At 41.8% G+C, this 20262-nt stretch overlaps 1 protein-coding gene across 3 annotated transcripts in view; it reads left to right on the plus strand.

Moving 5' to 3' along the window:
* kdm4b (lysine (K)-specific demethylase 4B) overlaps nt 1-16258 on the plus strand; it is a 43050-nt gene extending 26792 nt beyond the window's left edge. Inside the window, exons 9-22 of one of the 3 annotated variants that reach the window (XM_035176497.2) lie at nt 1277-1473; nt 1623-1891; nt 2132-2364; nt 2709-2829; nt 3711-3871; nt 4471-4669; nt 6393-6469; nt 6728-6783; nt 7043-7151; nt 10300-10488; nt 10699-10875; nt 11375-11494; nt 13198-13290; nt 14164-16258. In XM_035176497.2, coding sequence (XP_035032388.2) covers nt 1277-1473; nt 1623-1891; nt 2132-2364; nt 2709-2829; nt 3711-3871; nt 4471-4669; nt 6393-6469; nt 6728-6783; nt 7043-7151; nt 10300-10488; nt 10699-10875; nt 11375-11494; nt 13198-13290; nt 14164-14694 — 2532 coding nt within the window. In that variant the 3' untranslated portion in view covers nt 14695-16258. Of the gene's footprint in view, nt 1-1276; nt 1474-1622; nt 1892-2128; nt 2365-2708; nt 2830-3710; nt 3872-4470; nt 4670-6392; nt 6470-6727; nt 6784-7042; nt 7152-10299; nt 10489-10698; nt 10876-11374; nt 11495-13197; nt 13291-14163 lie in introns of all 3 variants that reach the window. The other 2 variants (XM_047342932.1, XM_047342933.1) reach the window with 2 other exon arrangements.
* The last annotated feature ends 4004 nt before the right edge of the window (nt 16259-20262 follow it).

Raw genomic sequence — 20262 nt, forward strand, 5'->3', positions numbered from 1 at the left:
AGCAGAATGATTCATACAGCGGTACTGTCATAATGAAGGTTTGTGGAGACATTTTGAAGTTTGAGTGCTTACCAGAGGCAGATGTCAGTTTCATTTGCATCTGAACCACCAGCGCAATATCATATTTACGTGCTGTATGTTACTCTCTACCGTACCTTAGAGTAACTTTACTTCATGCTGTGTCTACAACAATCCCCTCTGCTCACTCACAGCCTGTCTGATGGTATTCGTGTTATATCTTTCCAATAAGGCACCAGTAAGTAACTCACAAAGATAGAAATTTAAGTAATTTTCCATCAAAACATTCAAGACCACTTCTTTCTATCTAAGATACATCGTTGTTTCAATGGTGTAACACTCAAAGCTTCAATAGTTGCCACCATATATCTATCTATATATAGAGAAGGACAACTCGTCTCCACTTCCTCCCGCTGAACAAAGATTAAGCTAAAATATTCCAGATGCATTTGGAGCCATAGTCTGTGCTGCAGGGATTGTAGTGTGGAGCCGCCGTATCAAAATCCTGCCGATAAAACTTGCCAGTCCAATCTTTGTCAATCATTAAGTTTCACTCAGTTTTTATAGCAATAACTAATTCAAAACAAACTAGAAAAATGAACACTTGAACATACATCGGTACAATAAGAACTACCTTAAATGACAGAAACCATCTTTGAGACCGTCAAACCATTTGTTTTACTTGCACTTGGATTCTTTTATTTGGTCCAAGCCCCATACATTAAAATCAGGTGTATTAGAATTGAAGTGATTTGCAAACATGATTTTCCAAAAGCAGAGAAAATGTTCTCTTCTTCCATTTCACACTCTAACCTCGTCATAAAGGAAGAATAGAGACAGGTTCTTGGCTGAATGCATAACACAGTTCTCATAATTATGCATATAATTATGAAACATTAGAAATTATTTATATAAATACGTAAAATCTCTTTATACTGTGTGATTTCTGCCTCTTCCATGCTTGTTTTTCGTTGTTCACCACGGAACATTACCTCCTCTTTTGATCACTCTCTGCAGAGTCATAAATCTGTGAAGTGTAGCCAGTGTAGCACCTGGCCTGTGTGTAAACAAACACCAGTACTCTAGCTCTGTGAAGGAGTACACTTAAAACACTTGAATGGTGTGTAATGTAACACCAGTTCCCAGGAGCTGTTTAACTAGAAATTAATTATCCTCTTTGGACACTAGTTTGTTCCTGCTTTTCCTTCCTGCAGCATTTACCCACTCTTATCTTACAGTCACCTCTTCTCTCCTCCAGTGCACCTGTCGTAAGGACATGGTGAAGATCTCCATGGACGTGTTTGTGCGCAGCCTGCAGCCCAATCGCTACGAGCTGTGGAAGCAGGGCAAGGACTCCATGGTGTTGGACCATCTCAAGGCCACTGAGCTCAACAGCCCCGAACTCGAGCGCTGGAGGGAACATCGCGTCACTTTCAGAGAAAACCTCCTGCGAAGGTGCGAGTTTAAACACTGTGCATTGTATTAGTTTGGCGATTTTAATACACATGTATAGTTTACATGCATATCATAGTAAAATATTTGTGTGTCTTCTCTCAGAAGGGATTATATGAAGTGTTTACTCACCTTTCTCTGCACTACCCCAGGGCCATGCAGAAGATGAAACTGTTCCGTCGTCTGAAGCTGGAGGAAGTGAAGGTGCTGGCGGAAGAAGGCATTGAGCTGAACGCTGCCGAGTACCAGCGTCAGTTGGAGGAACGCGATGCCAAGCGCAAGCAGGAGAGGGAGGAGCGTTTAGCCAGAGAGGCCATGATGACCCTGGAAGCCATGGAGCGTGAGGATCAGAAGGCCGCTGAGGCAGCTGCAGCTGAGGCAGCTTTAGCAGCTGAGACTCCAGCCATTGAAGGTGAGGACGGTACGAGCAGTTTTACAACTACTGCACTAAATTAATGTAGATTTTAAGATCAAAATCAATACAGATACTTTTCTTGTTTCTCTAATTTTCATAAACTTTGCAGCATCATATCTAAATATCTGTTTTAATTAAAAAAAATAAATCAGACTGAATCCTCAAAATCCAATTACTGTTGCTCATCCAGTTACCCATTCCCCCCTTCACCCTTTTCTGAAGTTTTATTCTGTTCTTTGTCAGCAGAAGAACGTGAGGCCAAGCCACAGAACCTGACAGAAGACGGTGAGAAAAAGAAGCAGAAAAAGCTAAAAAAGATTTCAAACGTCCAAAACGCCATCACTGGATTTGAGGCAGTGTTTGAGCAGTTTGCGAAAGGCGGCATAAGGAATTCAGACAACGCCATGGTCAGTGATCCAGAGGTGGGGAACCCTCTTACCCCACAGCAGAGTGACTTCACAGCAGACAACAAGCTGGATGTGAGTGACACCGAGGTCATATTTTTCATGTCTGAGAGTCAATAGATATGTCCTGTTTATTTGTAAAAAGTTTGTTTGTAAACCACAGTTTCTGGTATTTTACTACACAAATATGTACCTTAATCAAAGTAGGGCTGCTGCATAACAAAATAGCCTATTTTTACTCTCTCCATGCTTTAAATATATTTGCCCCATGAAACAATGACTGTCAACTTGTTGAACGTTGAAATTATTTAATATATTTGCTGCTTCGTTTGACAAATTAAAAAAATACACTGACCCATAATAAAAAACACAGGACATTTTGACACAAACTTATATATTTTGCCTTATGCTTATATCAGGCATGCTACCCCAAGATGAAGATGCCAACTGGGGTGAAAAAGAGTCGGCGTCATCCCCTCACCAAACCTCCCATGCTCTCCCCTCTGTCCATCGTTAAGCAAGAGCTGACCAGTGACAAAGGTATGTGGCTCTGTGTCTGTCATTGCGCTTTTATTTAAACTCTAGTATGTGTTATTGTAAATATTTGCATGGAAAGTGTTTAATTTTCCTTGGCATGAACTTCTATCAACCTATCTTACTCACTGTTGTGTATCTATCTATCCATGCCCACCCTCTTCTTTTCCTCTGCCCCCGTCATTAGTTATCCCACTTATTCTCTTCTCCATCACGACACTTGAAATGAAGAAAACCCCATTATTGTTTTGATTATCTATCTGGAGAAAGAAAAACAAACGGGACTAAAGCTCCCTGTGGGGATAATGAAATCAAGGCGGCTTCTTTTTCCTCCCCTCCCTTCTGAATTTTTTCATTTTCTGATTGACACTTATTGATCTGGGGATCACGGCTTCCAATTACCTGCTTTCAAAGTCACTTTAAGTCGGCAGCAAGGGACCTGACTCGGAGGGCCTGTCCTTCAGGAGAGTGCAGGGGGGACAAGGAGAAAGAGAGGACCAGTGTTGGGAGAAAAAAGCCAGTTAAATGGGAATCTTGTGAAAAGATTGTCCTGCCTTCTGTTCAGGTCTTACAAGGATCAGTAGCTTTAGGGGCTTCACAGCTAAATTGATTTCAGACCCACAGCAGGTAGTTGTGATGTCTCTGCTATTTGTGTTCATTAGCCAATAATTCAGAAGTGGTCGCGTTGTTGTTGTCTGGAACAGAATGCTGCTATTTTTGTTTCTTGGCAAAAGCTCCCCTATTGAAAAGATCCTCGCCCTTTCCCAAAAATACTTGTACTAATATGCATCTACTAGAAAAACAAAATCATTACCAATGCTGGCTTTCTTCGAATGATGGTCTGCTTGTGAAGCAGCAACCTAATGTATCTTATTTTTCACCCACAGATCTGTCCTCCCCCGTGCCGCTGGACAGTGACATGAAGAAACAGGAGCACCTGTGGCAGAATCACTCACCCAACTTCCTCGCAGAGAAGGCCTTCAATGCTGCAGTGGCACCACTACAACCTTACTGTGCTGTCTGTTCACTCTTCTGTCCCTACAACTCGGTAAAGCCACACACTACAGAGTACATGCATGTTAGAGATGCAGTGATGGTATTAATAGTTTAAACAGCTCCAAAACCAGGAGTTGCAGTAGTTCCTCAGGTTAGAGGTCGTATTAATATTGTTTTAAACGATTCGGACCAACGGACCGAAATCTAGTCCGACCAAAAGAAGTGGTCTTGGTCTGGATTTCACACTGAACCATGGTTCAAATCATTTGCAGTATGATAATATTTTTGGGGGATAGTTCGGACTTTCAAACCAATTGCAGGAAGTTAAAAAAAAAAAAAAAGACGTGCAGGTGGCTCGCAGGATTGTTTGTATTCTTTGCCTCCAATGATATAATGTTTGAGCAACTAGGATTGGGTTGTGATGCCATGATGATATTGCAGTGGCAACAAAATTAACTAAAGGAACTGGTTTGTTCATTATCTCCATTCAAACAGAGAGACTGCTTTTTTTCTATTTAATACAATGTTAACGTGACAAATACATGAAGTTTGGTTTGCATCATGGTAGGAAAACGCCATCAACCTACAAACAGGACAACAACTGTGGGAAATAAATACAAAGAAACAAACTCCTACTCTGAACTTTTCCAGCCACATAAAGATGTGTCCAGTGAGGCCCCAGTCACCCCCCTCCCCCGTCCGGGCAGCATGACTCGCCCACTGGTCCCAGAGATGTGCTTCAGCGTTGGGTCAGGAAACACCGAACCTCCACCCACCAACCATCACATTGGAGAGGATGGAACCAGTCTCCTGCTTTGCTGTTCATCTTGCAAAATGCAGGTTCACGCCAGTAAGTAAAATACCCTCAATACAGCAATGGAGCAATAACACATGGTTAATGTACTGGTTATATTTTTTTTAGATGAGCAGGAAAGGTAAATCTTAGCACAGCACATTGTTTGTATGCTGTTCACGAAAAGTCAACAGTCCGGCAGCTGCATGAAGCTTTCTAGCAGAGAAAATGTAATTACAGCTTTTACACTGCAGCAGCACCAGGAAGTCAGTGCGACCACTGAGGCATAGATAACAGGATTTTAAGGATGTTAGAAGGTGGTGTTTGGATATCTCTGCTATTTATTCTATTTATGTAACAAGTAAGTTATACAAATCTAACCTGATACGGCCTAATGGCTGTGAAATATGGATGTTAAAAACAGAGCTCTTTTTGGTAACAAAATATTGTGAATTTGAAATGGTTAAATAAACAGTAAGAAGTTGTGGAAAAGTTTGATTTGATTCAGTTTCAACAGCAAGACACCGGCCGCTGTGGGCACACTGCAGCGTTTGATTTATAACTCTCAGAATCTTGGTCTCAGCCAGCTACAAGCCCAAACATGAGCTGACAAGTTTTACAGACAAGCTCTACTGGGTATTCCACTGTTCCTCTCTATTCACAACTTTTTTTTTGTATCCCTGGACCCCTGAGAACAGTCCTGGAAAAATATGAAAACACCGAAGATAAGACTCCACTACAACAGTGCAACAAACTGTCAGCCCAATTCCCTTGTTGCAGCGCTCAGTGAGGCTCCGTAGTTTAACTCTCCTTGACTCGGGTTAAACCAGCTAAGAGGCTGCTCGAGCAACGCAGAGACCTCTCTGTAGGTGCCAGAACATAAACTTTACCGGCACTTATTTAACCTGGTTTCCACACTTAAGCATAGCAAAATCGAGCAAATTGACTTTCAAGGGTATTTGGCGTCCGTCACAGCAAAGTGTGAAAGAAACGGCTTGTTAACAGTGTGTAAGAGTGTGTTAGCTTCGAGGGTTCTCTGCAGACTCTGCTTCTCATCACCACATGTCATCATTATTTATCTATATAACAAAAAGTTCTATTTGGTTGTATATTTTTAAATCGTGGCTTTATAGTCATATCTACTTTTCAAATCTTTGCATGTGTGGCAGATTCGTATTGGGCTACACATTCAACCACATCATTTCACATGTGCAGCCAGTAAAACGCACAGCGCACACACCAACCCTCCTGGGTTCTTATTATCCCTAAAGCTGAAGTGCACCTTCAAAAAGGCCAGTTCATTAGTCATCCAGGGATGAGCTGGGCTCAGATGGGGAAGCAGTGCTGCTATTGATAAGATGACATGAAGCAGAAAGAACTCCTGTCAAAAACACCAGCTCTGCACCCCAGCACCGTACTCTCCATTGTTTCTGAGCGGGCATCCAGCTAAAAATCGTTCACACCTGCCTAGGTGTTACATGAATGTGCCAGTCTTTTGGTCCAGAAGTACAAATTGGAGGTAGTGATGAGAAAATCCAGCAAGTTCTTTATAAAATGTGAACAAAGTAGTAAACAAGCAGGTTTGGTCTCATGGTCTTTGCAGAAAATGACTCAAAAAACAAATAATTGTAGAAATGTAGGAAGTATTTAATAAATATTCAGGTCAAGTTGCTAAAGAGATCATTATTACACATGTGATTCTAGATGATACTTTTGAAACTTTAAATGCAAGATGGTTTTGGAAAGATATGTGGGGTCATTAATCTCTTGTCTCTTGTAGGTTGTTACGGTGTCAAACCAGAGTCTGTCAGTGAGTCCTGGATGTGTTCCAGATGTGCAGCAGGAGCTTGGACAGTGGTGAGTTGCAGCACTACCTCACATAAACCCACCTCTTCAAATCAACAAAAACGGTTTCATATTTTCCAGGACTTCAAGTTTAATTATTGAATCTGTAATACTGTGGGGTCCAAAACTCTGAGGCCACCTCTCCTTTCATTTTACTGGAATTTCAGTCTTTATTTACTCGTACAAAATCAATTTGTGTAATAGAATAAATTCTGTGGACCGACTCCCTCACTGCCTGAACCCAATCCTCGCTTGCTTTCTTTTTTTCAGAATTGCTGTCTTTGCAACCTGCGTGGAGGAGCTTTTAAGAGGACCGTGGACAACTGGTTAGTGGCACACACTTGGTTCTTGAAGTGGCTTTTTACACGGAGAGGTTGTGGGACTGAAAGAGCAAATCATTATCATGTATTTTTGGACTGCTCGGGGATTCATCGGAGACAGCATGGAAAAATTAAGATTGACTTTTGTTTTCTAAGAATAAGTGCAATGACTGACGTAGTTTTGAGCATGGTTTGTCTGCTACTTTGACATTTGCTGGTATTCACAAGGTTTTGATGGCGTCTGTCTCCGTCTGTGTGTCACTAGTTGGGTCCACATCATCTGTGCCATCGCTGTGGCTGAGGCTCGCTTTGTCAACGCCATTGAGAGGGAGCCAGTGGACATCAGTGCTGTTCCAGAAACGCGCAAGAATCTGGTAAGAAAAAAAATGATTAATTTGTCTCTCCCATGGCACAGTGTGATGCCAGTCAGGCAGGTTTATGTTGAACAGCCCCACAGTTAAAATCTTTAGGTTAATACTAACAATAGCAACCTCTCTCTTTGAAGACATTTTCAAAGAACTTCTCGGTATTCATTGTTTAGCCGCTGTTCATTTCATTTGTCTTGCCTCCTTCACTTAATTTCCTTCTTTGACTCCTACAGTCTTCATCTACCTTTAGGCGAATCCCGTCTTTCCCGCTTGCTGCCTCTGTATCTGTCACTCTCTCCATTACCCACCCTCCTTCCCTGGTGGACGGATAGATCATGTTTTTGCGAGCTGTGGATGACACGGGGTAAAACAGATGTGCTGAGGGGGAATGGCTGAATAATCAGCTGTCATTTCTCACTGTGCCAAATGAACTGCATCGATCCCGTGGGCAGGAGGCAATTTCCCCATTGCTGCCGCGTCTTTGAACACAAGTAGTCCCCCACCCCTTCCTTTCCTTCCGCCATCCCTCCTTCCCAGTCGCTGCTCCCCCCCTCCCATTCCACTTCACAGACAGTAGCAGTACTTGCTGGTGCATTATCACAAATCTACAAACCTCCCTCCCCTTCTCTCTGAAAATCTATCAAAGACAAGCTGGGTGACATTTGCACCCAAGTGCTGTCAAAGCAGGTTTCTTCCATCTCTCCTTAAAATGCCATGAGAAGAAATTCTGCAGTCTAATGATTTGGATGGCTGGGCTGTTAAAAAGTGAACACGCACCCTCAGAACCGGTTATGATTGCACCATATTCAGCAGTCTAACATCGTTTCTCCATCCCTGGGTCTCAGTGATGGTTATCAGGGCCAAAGTCATAGATTCTCATATTCTACAAATAGATGCTCAAAATGCATTAAATAAGATTCAATAATCTGAATTGCATACGTAGTTTGTAATGTCTCCTTGTGTTAAAATTATTTCTCAACGATGCATACATGCTGTATAAAACTACAAACAAGACCAACATGAAACTGATAAACTTCAATTTTGGCAAGTGGTAGTAACACTGGACCTCCAATATTCATTCATATCTGTCGTTAAATCTTAAATATCATTTATTATGGTCTTAAAAACCAGCAGAACCCATGGATTTTGAATTGGAGATTAGCTGTACTGCGAAGTGGAGCGAGGGATAAACAAAATGGACAGACAGTTTGTATACGGAATTTCATCCCATGACGTTGAGGTCTCATGTCGTTGATCTCACCAGTGGAAAACTACTGCAGCCGGCGAAAACTTTAAGCTTTAAATATCACTCAGTAAAGCTCTGCTGAGAGCAGTTGTATATTTTTCCTGCACTGGTACCGAAATGAAGTATTGGCACTTTAATAAAGAATTTTTATTTTTTGTATTGATCGGCCAAGCGCTGCACTACAGCTGCTGGCCGTGTGATTTGTCAAAAGGAGGTGGATGGAGAGGGAAGGGTGTGAGAGAGAAGGAGCAAGTGGGAAGACGTAGACACTGATAGATGATTACAATACACAGAGAGATACCGTTCACATGAGATGAGGCAGCTGTCAAAGCTGTTGGGAAAGAGGGTTGAGTCTGTTTGTTAGATTGAAGCATTGTGTAATGAGTGGAATGTGAATGATTTCACTTTTTTCCCCCTCTTCTTTTCAAATGAAAACTATTTATCTGCCAGAGATTTCTCAAAAATAAATACTTGTATTAGGATTTTGAGGGAAGATGATTTTTTTTAAAACACACCTGAGGTTGCCCTGGTGTATTGAGACTATAACTCAGTTTGACAGGTCAAATTCTCTTACACGCCGTTCCTCTCTTCCCTGGTTGCGTCTCGGCTATTCATCCATCTCCCCCTTGTTCTCTCTGTCTTAACTGATACGGGGAACAAATGAGAGATGGGGGAGGGAAGGTGTAAAGACCACTGAAGACATGGAGGATTGAAGGGGTTTGAAGTGAATGAAAGGAAGGTGACTGGGTTGTAAGTTGTGCAGTGTGTTACATGTGGAGTCAGCTCAGCAGAAAAGCAGACCTGGTTCACAGATGTGGTTGGCTGGTGGTGATTTCACAGTCAGGATGTGGGGACGGAATAGGAGGATTTGAAAGGGAAAGTGCTCCAAGGGAAAACGAATAGTTTAAAAAAAATACAAAGTTGCTGTGTTTAAGTTGGGAAGAGAAACTCACCACAGCACTGACGCTGAGAACTGCACAAACATGTTGTGGGCAAAGCCTGAAAATAATTCATTCCATTTCTAGTGATTTAAAAGAAAACAGAATCAAAGATCTGAGAGAAGTTGTTGATAAATCCTCCATAGGCCTTGTTTCAGTACCTGGGATTTTAAGGTGTGAAAGACCTGAAACAAAGAGTGTAATATTTTTTGTAGCTAAATTGTTGTTTGGTCTTTCATCCACTTGGGAAGAAAATCCCAGCTGTGGCAGCAGGTTCAATGATCCACACCACATCCATACTATACATTTCTATTTTAAAATGCTATTCTAAACCCTCCATTCTAACACACCAGAAACTGCAGCAACATTTGTGTACACTGGTCCTGTGCGTGCCAGTGGAGACGGGAAGTAGATTGTCGACTCCGCAGTCGGTAGCTTAATTACAGACGGTACTTGGAACAAACTCAAACAGTGGTGAAAATTAAATGGAAGGATTCATGTTTATAGACCAACAATGTGGAATTATTACAAAGCTTTGCCTTTATCATGACTGATATGACCCAGGAAGTGAAAGCAGGTGAATGCGTCATCATTTCCGAATGTCATGTGTTTTTCCATACTATAAAAAGAAGTGTGTGTTAGAGAAGCATCTGTAAGCATGAAAGCTTTATTTTTACCCAGCTTTGTTCCTTTCACACATTTTAGAGTTACATTTGAGTATATATTAAACTTTGAATCTTTTACAGCGCAATTTTCATTGAATAGAAAAAAGAAAGTTTCAGGTTTGCCTGGCATCATAAGTAACCTTTAGCTGTGCGAGATTTGAGCTGAAGGACAGAAAATAATTCTTTGTGATCTCTGAACATCCATGAAAATATAATGTAAGAAATAAAAAATACAGCTAATGAGGTCAAGGGGGGGATTCGTCTCCAACATGAATCACCAACCAACATTATTTTTTGATCTGCAGAAGTGCGTGTTCTGCCACGGCAAGAACTCCAGTTCGAACCGTGGCGCCTGCATCCAGTGCTCGAATGAGAACTGCGCCACCTCCTTCCACGTCACCTGCGCCCAAATCGCCGGAGTAGTCATGAAACCTGCGGACTGGCCCTACGTGGTGTCCGTCACCTGCCACAGGCATACGAAGGTCCCCACAAAGGTAAGTGCACATCAAGGGAAGTGGTCGGTGATGATAAAATATATTATTGGGGCCCCTTACAACCATCATCTCTTGTGTTTAAAACAATCTTCTGCCTCCCATTTATATTTCAGACATTTCACTTGATATTTGAACATGTCGTTGCTCTATAGTAAGGTTTGATTTTCCAGTTAAAAACCTCAACCTCTGTCTTGGTTTCTCTCCGTCCAGTCGCGGTCAGCACCCAAAGCCCCGCCCTGTCCAAACCTGGGCCAGAGAGTGATTGGCCGCAACGCTGACGGCTGGTACTACCATTGTACCATTATCGGCATGGCAACGCAGACGTTCTACGAGGTCAACTTTGACGACGGCTCATACTGTGACAACCTGCACCCAGAAAACTTATTGGTGAGTTCTCTTGCAGTTAAGTTACACACTGATTCCATTGATCGAGACACTCCCTCAAATAAAGTGCTTTGTAGCCACAAGCATAACTTAATGACATTTATGTTTATAAGTAATTGGTTGCACTTAAAACATATGCAAGATGATTTCAAATAATCTAATGTTTGAAAATAACAAAACATAAGCAATCAGGCAGCTTAAACTTAATTTTCTGCTGCCAACTAAAACCCTTAAAAGCAGTCTAAATTGTGTAAAAGTGAAAAATAGGAAAACATTATGAAAATCATGCTAAAAATGTAATTAGTCAAAGTTCATAACTCTATTTACTGAATCTTTCTGCTTGCTGCCTCAGGTTAATTACTTATTATGTTGTTTATGAATCATAATGACATAAGTTAAATGACATAAGTACATTTCTTAAATGTAATTTTCCGTCCTCCATCTCCTTCACATTCTCCATTTCTCTCCTCCTCTTTCTCTTCTTCCCTCGCTCCTCCTCCAGAGTCACGACTGCCTGCGGAACGGTCTCCCCGAAGTCGGGGAGTTGATCGTGGTCTGCACGTCCGAGGGTCAGGTCCTCAACGCTTACTTCATAAAGCAGCACACCCACAAGCTCTACCAGGTGAGGGAGAAACACCACCTCTGGAAATGAGCCTCACTCATTCACAATCAAACCTGCTAGAAAGTGATTTAAACTCCGTCAACTGGAGGTTAGAGAAACTGTTTTAAATCACTGGCTGAGTCGCTTGGAAAATAAATTATAGTTCAAATCTGTGAATCACGCAGAAGATGGGTCGATTCAAGTGAGAATAAAAAATAGAAAACATTCAAGCTGTTAATTCCTAATTGCAGTAAAATGCTTTTCCAAATACAGTTGCACCTCACTCAGGTGTGGTGCAGACAAAACTGAGTAATGGGATAATTTGAATGTCTCATCTGATGCTCTTCTGCAGTGCGAATGTAACTGATTGAACCTGTGAGCTAACGCTGTCTCATGGTTTTTACCACCATCTGCTTTGGTTCCCTGGGTCTTGTATTTATCAGCTTGTGAAACGCTCGGCTGCCCCTACAGATTATGGCCAAACATTTGGATACAGCGCGGCATCAAAACGTAAAGTAGATATTTCACTGGAGCATGCTGTGAGATTCATGGGGCAAATATGATGAGCGCTTGCATAGTGGACATTTCAGAATTGAAGAAGATGATTCTGGAAGTTGTGCCAGAGAAGGCCGTGTTGAAAGTCACTTCTGAACTCGGAGACTGGGACTTGATTAGCAGACAAAGTTAAGTGAGGTTGTTAATCTTAGATTTTGCCATGACGCTGGTTTTGTAACATTTAAAGCTTTTAACCTGAGTCATTTCATAATTTTTATTTGAGAGATCGCTTGCTGAACAACAGCCTGTATTAAAACACATTATATTATGAAGGGGGGGTTACAGGCTCGTTTTACTGTTTCAATCTTGTTTTCTTAAATATCAAGTCTTGTGTCTCCTCAGTATGTCAGTGTTGCATCTTTCTGTGTTAATGACCCCGAGTTGCTCGGTTGCTGCAGTTCTGAGAGTCCTGTTTGATGAGAAACACTGTGACCATGAGTTAAAAAAACAATCCTCCAGCTGGTCGCTGTGTCACAGCCGCAGCCCTGACCTTGCCCCTTTTATTTTTTTTTTTGCTCAAGACTTTAAAAGATCTACATTTACATTAAAAATACTGAGCTGATGGTCTTATTCAGCCACTGAGCAGCTTTGGGGTTCAGTGCCACGGTCAAGGACATTTTGACTTAACACTCGGTTGTTGATGAACCATTTCTCATGGCTGAGATCCAGCCTGTGACTTTCTGGGTACATGTTTGTATTTCTCACTCATTAATCTCTTCTCTTCATAACTCACTGATGTGTCCTCTGTTTCCCAATTTCAATCGAGGTAACAGGACGTTTCATTTTGGTTGTGTTTCATTCTGCTTCGCTCGTGTCTCTGTGCGTTTCTGCTGTAACTTCTGTGGCAGAGGACGTATTTACTGTAGTTGACTTCTTTTCCTTCCACCGTTTGTATCGGTCACTCGTAATGGATCCTGATTATTCATTTCTGTTTGCTGCGTTATGGCATTAAAACTTGGATCTGTTACATCATCGGTGAACATGATTAGCGCCTGAGTCACGTCCGGTAGATTTTCATCTGCAATGGTGTTGACAACGACTCCCATGATCCCACGCTGCTTCACGTCACCAAACTAGGTCTTTTGATATTGTTTTGAATGTGAGATCGCTGACACATGAAGTTACATATTGTACGTTTTAAAAACCTGATTTTTATTGCATCTGTGCAGGTCGAGTTTCAGGACCAGACTCAGCTGATGCTCAAACACTCAGAGATCCACCAGCTGGACCTGGAGCTGCCCAAAAGGGTTCGAGCCCGACTTGTGAGTAATCTGCTGAAATTTCTGCTTCTGCAAATAATAATAATAAGAAGAGGCCGCCAACAGCTTGTATTGTTCAATAAACGGACTCTTGAGTACCTCAAGTTTTTATTCAAGCAAACAACTGATGCTTTGCAGCCCACAGAATAGCCACAGTCCTTGAATATTTATAGAGATGAAGCCTGGGTTCACTTTTAAAACTCCACTTAGTTTTGAATACACTTAATAACAGATTTCATGGATCATGTCCAAGTGGGAGATGTCCCCCCCAGCGGATGATCGGACAGGACTGATCATGAGCTCTGATCTGCACAGTAACTCATGCAGTTCAACATGGATGTGTTTTAATATATTCATTACTGTATATTATTCAAACAGAGTGAATAAGAAAAGTGCCACAGTGATGCAGCTTGTTTAAACTGTAACTGGTTAGAACCTGATTATACAGTAGCTGATTCTCCCTCATTCGAAAAAAGAGTAATATGATCACAAACATGTTCTGAGTGAGGACAGGGGAAGGTGAACAGATATGCATCTTCTCCAATGGACAGCAAAGGAGACATATTTATATCTGTCTCAAACGCTTGGTTTTAGCTCCTGAAACCTGTAGCACTCATCTGATCGTGATTGTGCGTCATCACTGAAAGCTGTAGAAATGCGCAATGGCCAGTGTCACATTTACGAAAGCATCTTATTGCCTTGTGGGAATGTGGAACAGTTTACCTGCCATTTCCATTGTGGAGGTTTTAAGTGCTCGATAAAGTGGATAAATGTACATGCTCACAATTCAGACACTCTAACATGGAGGACTGTTATTGCAGAGCACTAAATAGGATGTGATGTGTCCTCTCTAAGTATGTACTTGTCTGTTTACAGGCGATTAATGCTCCCCAGGACGAGGCCCCTCCAGCAGATGAAGCCAAAGCAGCCAAACGCCGCCGTCTGCCCCCTGGCCCAGCCCAACCTACTGAGACCCCCACGAATATAATCAATCCGCCCTCTTGCCCCCTACTGGCAGCCCTGGTAGACGCACCAGCAGCAACACGCAACAGTATTAGTTCGCCGACGACCTCACAACCTCTGTCCCCGCCCCACATGTACCCACTGGGGTCCCCCGCCCCAACCAACGGTATTCATGTGGACGCAGAGACCCCAATGGACACGAGCGCCATCCTCAGGGAAGCTCTAACAGAGTCATCCCTGGCCTCGGACCCCACGCTGACTCCTCAGATGACCCCCTTTCGGTCGACTTTAAACTCTGACCCCCTCCTGTCCGCCCCGTCCCCTCCCCCGCCGCCCCAGCACATGTCCGACAGCTACACGCCGAGCAGCAGCTACGTTTCCTACATGGAGACTCTGCTCCATTCACATTTCCCTCAGGATGACGGGCCCGGACCCCTGTATTGAAAAAAAATATATAAATAAATAAATAGAACTCCACAATATTATGACTTGGTCAATAGAGGCTGAGCCAATAGGAAGTAAGCTAATGGAGCTGGATTGTGCTGAGTGCTGTATTAATGGACAAAAAAACATTTCCTGAAGCAGCTCTGAGCTCAGGGCAGGAGCAGCAAGAGACGCGGACACATGAGCACTCTTAATGCATGTTGCTTTTCCATTTTTGAGTTAATGTATTTGCAGTGGTGCTTTAGCCTGCTCTGAAGCAGCAGCCGCTAAAGAGGTAATGGCTTTTTTATTTTTAACAATGTTATTATTATTATTATTATTATTATTTTGTCGGTTTATTTTTGCAAAGGTCTTTATGTTCTTTTTGGGTTTTTTGGTCAGCTGCTGTGCTTTTCTCCTCCATCTTAATATGAATACGTCTCTGGGTGGTATCAACTCCATACCTCATTGCATTAATCTAGTAACAGCACACTCCCGTTCTCTTTTTCGACAGGAAGATAATTATCCTGATCTCTTTCTTTTTCTACTTTAAATCAAATAACCAGCAGCAAATGATCTATCTATCAATCCAGGCCTCCTGTGACGCCCAACATGGTGGAACAAAAGGATATTTACTGTGAGGTTTTATTTCTGGATTGCAGGAGGGAAAGGGTGTAAAAAAGGTATTGTAGGGGTGAACTCAGTATTTAAATGTCTTAGTCAAATATTGAAAGAATTATTTGTAATAGAAAACATGCTGAATGCAAACACAGCTAGATTGTCTGCAGGATGCATTACATTTTTGTGAAGCTGTGTCACCGTAGGTAACGGATGAGACCTTTTATGTATTTGACGTCATTCAAACGGCTCCTCAGCTTCTCACCCAAAACTGTCTCAGGGTTCCTACATGTGGAAAATAAATTAAGTTGTAACAAGTCACACAGTTGATGGAGAACATGGCACATGAATATCCGTTGCTTCGTCATATTTGCTCCTGGCGACAGTTTCTCTGCGACACTGAGTGATTTCTTTTTTTATCTGTCACATTATCTCTATGAGCTTGAAGGTATGATATTTGGAAAGAGGAACTTACGTAGGAACCCTCCAATCTGGAGATATTTTGTACCATTCTTGGTTTAAATTCTATGTATTAATCTATATTGTTAATGTTGTCGTTTTTCTATAACTGTATTCTTTCTATCTTCATTTTCTGAACTTCACAAACTTGGCCGAACCAAAAATATGTTTATTTTTGACAGAATTTTTCAGGCATATTACTCAGTTTGTACTGACGACTACATGTTCTTTGCTTTTTTTCCGGATGTGGCCGATTTGTGCTGCAGAGGTGCTACAGAGATATTAAAACTACTGACGGACTACACTTCCCAACACTGTCACCTTGTACATACCGCAGGCCTCGTGTATTGTGAATCAAATTTGTAAATGTCTTGAATATATTGTAACTTTCTTTTCCTTTTCTTCCCTGTCACAACAACTGAAATGTTGGAACGCAGACGTGTTCCTGTATCCGAATGACATCCATCAAGAAATCGTATTTCATAGGGATTAAAGTGGGTTGCTAGTTGCCAGCGCTTCTGTGTTTTGTGTGTTAATCAGCACAGGGATTGAAAGTCGCTTGAGTCGAAACCCTCTGATGGAAAGATAAAGACAAACTTTCCTGAAGAACCACTAACATCTGATGATTATACGTTAGAGAGATACATTAAAAGAATAACTGTTAATGTAAGTTTATATCCAGATACCAATCAAGACACTTTTAGTTTTGTGGAAACTCAAATTCTCAGTTATGGAAAAAAGACTCACACAGACACCTCTGGTTTGGTTAATCCAGTGATTTTAATAAGTCATCAATCAGGATGATTGTGATTGATTTAATAATCCCATGAATCAAATCATACAATAAAACTACTTTTCTTGTCTAATCTTATTGTCAAAGCCTTAATACAAGCAGAAGATATTAAAACGAGAACTGTCAGTGTATGATATAGTAAAATATCATCAGCTCGGTCCAAAAGTAAAAAAAACACCTAACATGTTATTTCTATTTCATTTAATCAGGACAAAAACCCTGTGCACTGACGTCATGGAGCCTGGTGACGGAGAGGTTTAATATTTTTACCAGCCCTGACAGTGTGCAGATTTCAAGTTAAATAGCACAAATTAAATCTCCACCCCAAATCCTAAAATCCAGCCGAGAGGAATCAGTCGTGTAGAAGTTTGTAATGAAATGTAAATTATTTTTATAAACTGATTCAATGTTTTTTGGTCCAAACAACAAAACCCCTGAAACTTTTCTGGCATCTTTGAAAATATCGTATCAGATGAAGTCTCCTGTCTCTCGTTTGTGCTACTGAAGTTTGACTTGAGTCTCAGGCTGCATGTCAGGAATATAGATTCAGACCCTGCAGTCTAAACAAAGCCGTCTTTATGAATTACCATTTTAAAACTAAAGTAATAACCCAACCTAATGGTTTGTCAGAGCCATCTCTGTGCCTGTGGGAAACCCATATTCTGCATCTCAAAAGAGAATATCACCAGTTTCAGCGTGACATTTACAGCGTTGAAAAGCTTTTCGTGCAAGGCCTCAGGGGAAATTGTTATTTTCCTCTATTTATTCACTTCCTAATGGTGAAATTTAATTAAGGCCACCAGGGTGACCCCGGGTCTGTGGCATGTAATCGCATGTTGAAGACAAGATCCTCTGTCGCCCCCTCCTCAGACAAAGAGAGTTTAGTGTATATTCAATAATTGGCAGTGCAAACAGCAGCGGTGCTGTTTATTCCTCTCTGCGGCGTCTCGTTGGCAGGAATTCTGGCGTCGCACATTAAGCACGCAGCGGGGAGGTATGTCTTTGCACTGGCTTGCTGGGTTCATCGTGCTAGTTATTTTTAGAACGTAATTAGCAGGAACCGGCAGCCAGACCAGCGGAAACTCCCCCCGAAATTAATTCCACAATTTCATTATATTTTTCAAAAGTAGAATTCATTAAATTACTTCACTCGGTTTCCCAGGAATCTGGATGAGATGTACAACTCTGGAAGTCTCCCTGCAGAGATCCACAATGCCTCATCTTTGGACTATTACAAAAACTGAAACTCGTCTGTTCACAAAAACATTTGATCCAATAGATCCATCGCTCTTATTATTTTCTGTTCTTTGTTTTATTTTATTTTGTTTTATTTTCCTTATTCTGTAAAGAGGCCTTGGTTATATTGAAAGGTGCTTTATAAGTCCATGTTATTTTTCCACACCAGGAAGAGGAACGTGCACAAAGACTTGTTTTACATAATGCAGAATGTAATAGATATTTTCTTCACTTTCTACATTCTGTACCACAACAACATACGGGTGGACAGAGGTCACTGCAGCAGAAGCAGTGGATTTAAATAGGAGGGACCACCTGCTCCATCTTCAGAAACACTGTTCTGTCCTCATTTACATACTAACACATCCTCAGCTTGTGTTTTCCACATTGATGTTCTACTGATTTACCTGAAATTCAACCAGACCTGTGGGCTGCTTTGGGTCTGGGGCGTTTCATAGCAACATGTGAGCGCTGCTTTCCCAAAGATCGCCAACGAATGACGGATGACAATTCACAAATTGCTACACGGCCATCACATGGTCACAAGAATCTTTATTTTTCGATTTAAACTTAAGCTCGTGTCTATAATTGTACAGGAGGCACTGATACCCTGAAAAATGTTTTTTTATACTAATGTAAATGGTTTGAATATATATATATAGTATATATATGCATTTTCTGTCATCAAACATCAGAAAGTTACATCATATGTTTGACATTGACACAAAAGTACACACCGGATCGACACGATGTGATCACTAAGCGTTTCCTTCCTCTGTGTCCTGATGCACTAACGGGATTCACTTTGACTCCTCGGTGTTAAGACCGTCTAAATCTGGAATCCCAATGAGAAGAGGATAGAAGTGGAGCGAGAGAAGGTCACAGAAAGAACAAGAAATCGGTGTCTTATGGACAAATTGTTAATGTGGGCATGAGCTCATCCACACGCGCACACACACACGCACACACACTCTCAACACTACGAGCTGTGCATATGCCAAGGCTGCATTGCCCTCGCTGGATCAGGGTGGCCATTAACATTCTGAAGTGCCTGCTGTGTCTTTGCAGAGGAACTGGGGATGTGCCAGCTTGGCAATTACTTTAACAACTCCAGAGTTTGATTTCTTTATTCAGTTGAACCTAGCCAGGGGTAAAACCGAGGAGAAACACGAGGGAAAGGACTCCAAAGGACAAAAGTTTACGCTGACCCGACTGGAGTGAAGTAGAGGAAAAGGAGCCGGGGAACTTTCATCGCTTCAGAGACGAGTAACCAAGAAGCTGAAAAGTCTGTGTCCTTGAGGCGACAGAAACCACAAGTTCAAAAGGTGGTGAAAGAAAGAGTCAGTCTCCACCCAAATGTCCTTCAGGACCACATTAAAACCTCCAACCTGCTGGATGGCTCTCACACAGCCGAGCGGCTCACATGGAAATGGAAATCAGGGAATGCAGTGGGATCTAATTGCAGATGGAAGTGGCAATTATGTTGACAAGCTGGTTGATATGACAGGCTCCATTATTGCCTTAAGCCTTTATTACATGTCTGCCTAGTAAATCACATCACGGAGGGAGTATTATCATAATGACTTAGTGGAGCTCAATCTGTCACCAGTGTCCCCCGTTTGAAGGGGACGGGGCCGGGTAGTTGGAGGTGGCTGATCTTTATGAACTCCCACGGACACAAGTGGCGTAACCATGGAAACATTGCCCATTAAGATGTCCTGGTAACTATAACCATTCATCCAGTCTGATGGATGGTAAGGTTGTAACCATAGATGATATTTAAAAATGGACGACATGTCTCCACTTCCTCCCACTGTACAAAATGAGGCCAAAATATACTGGATGCGGGGGGGCCATGTTGAGGTCCCGCAGATACATGTGCTTGACCAATCAAAAGTCAGTCTCAGGTGTTTGTCTATTTGACTGTATTTTGACTGCAACCAGCCACTAGGGGGCAGCAAGAAGCTTCAGTTTTTGGGGAGCTGCGATGTTGTTCGTCTTTGTTTAGTTTCTGGCTTTGTCCGAAATCTCTCACTAATCACTACATAGTGCACTATTCGCCTTTTTTATAGTAGTGTCCAAATGTTGTACGTCATAATCCTGCGTTAAAGACGTTATTACCGGTGCAGAGTAAATTAATGTTTTCTGAAAGTGTTTTTTTCTCTTCCCGATCATTATAGTAATCCTCTGTATAGAAGTCACTATATAGTGAAGCAGGGAACAGTGGGTCAGTGGGTGATTTCGGACACAACCTATGGTTACAACAGGAAGTGCAATGTAAACCTTGGGATGTTCTGAGTTCTCAGCTCAGGGAACCAGACGTTTTTTGTTTCGTTTTTTTAAAGTTCTTTTATTATGAAAGGTTGGGGATGATGCACTTCTTTTTCTCACAAGTCTCCATTTGTTTCCTCTGCTTCAGACACGAATGACTGATTTGACAGAGAGATACTCATTGGAGAGGGAGGAAAAAAAACAAAGTCGGT

This window comes from Hippoglossus stenolepis, chromosome 14, assembly GCF_022539355.2.
Source record: "Hippoglossus stenolepis isolate QCI-W04-F060 chromosome 14, HSTE1.2, whole genome shotgun sequence".
Classification (NCBI taxonomy): domain Eukaryota; kingdom Metazoa; phylum Chordata; class Actinopteri; order Pleuronectiformes; family Pleuronectidae; genus Hippoglossus; species Hippoglossus stenolepis.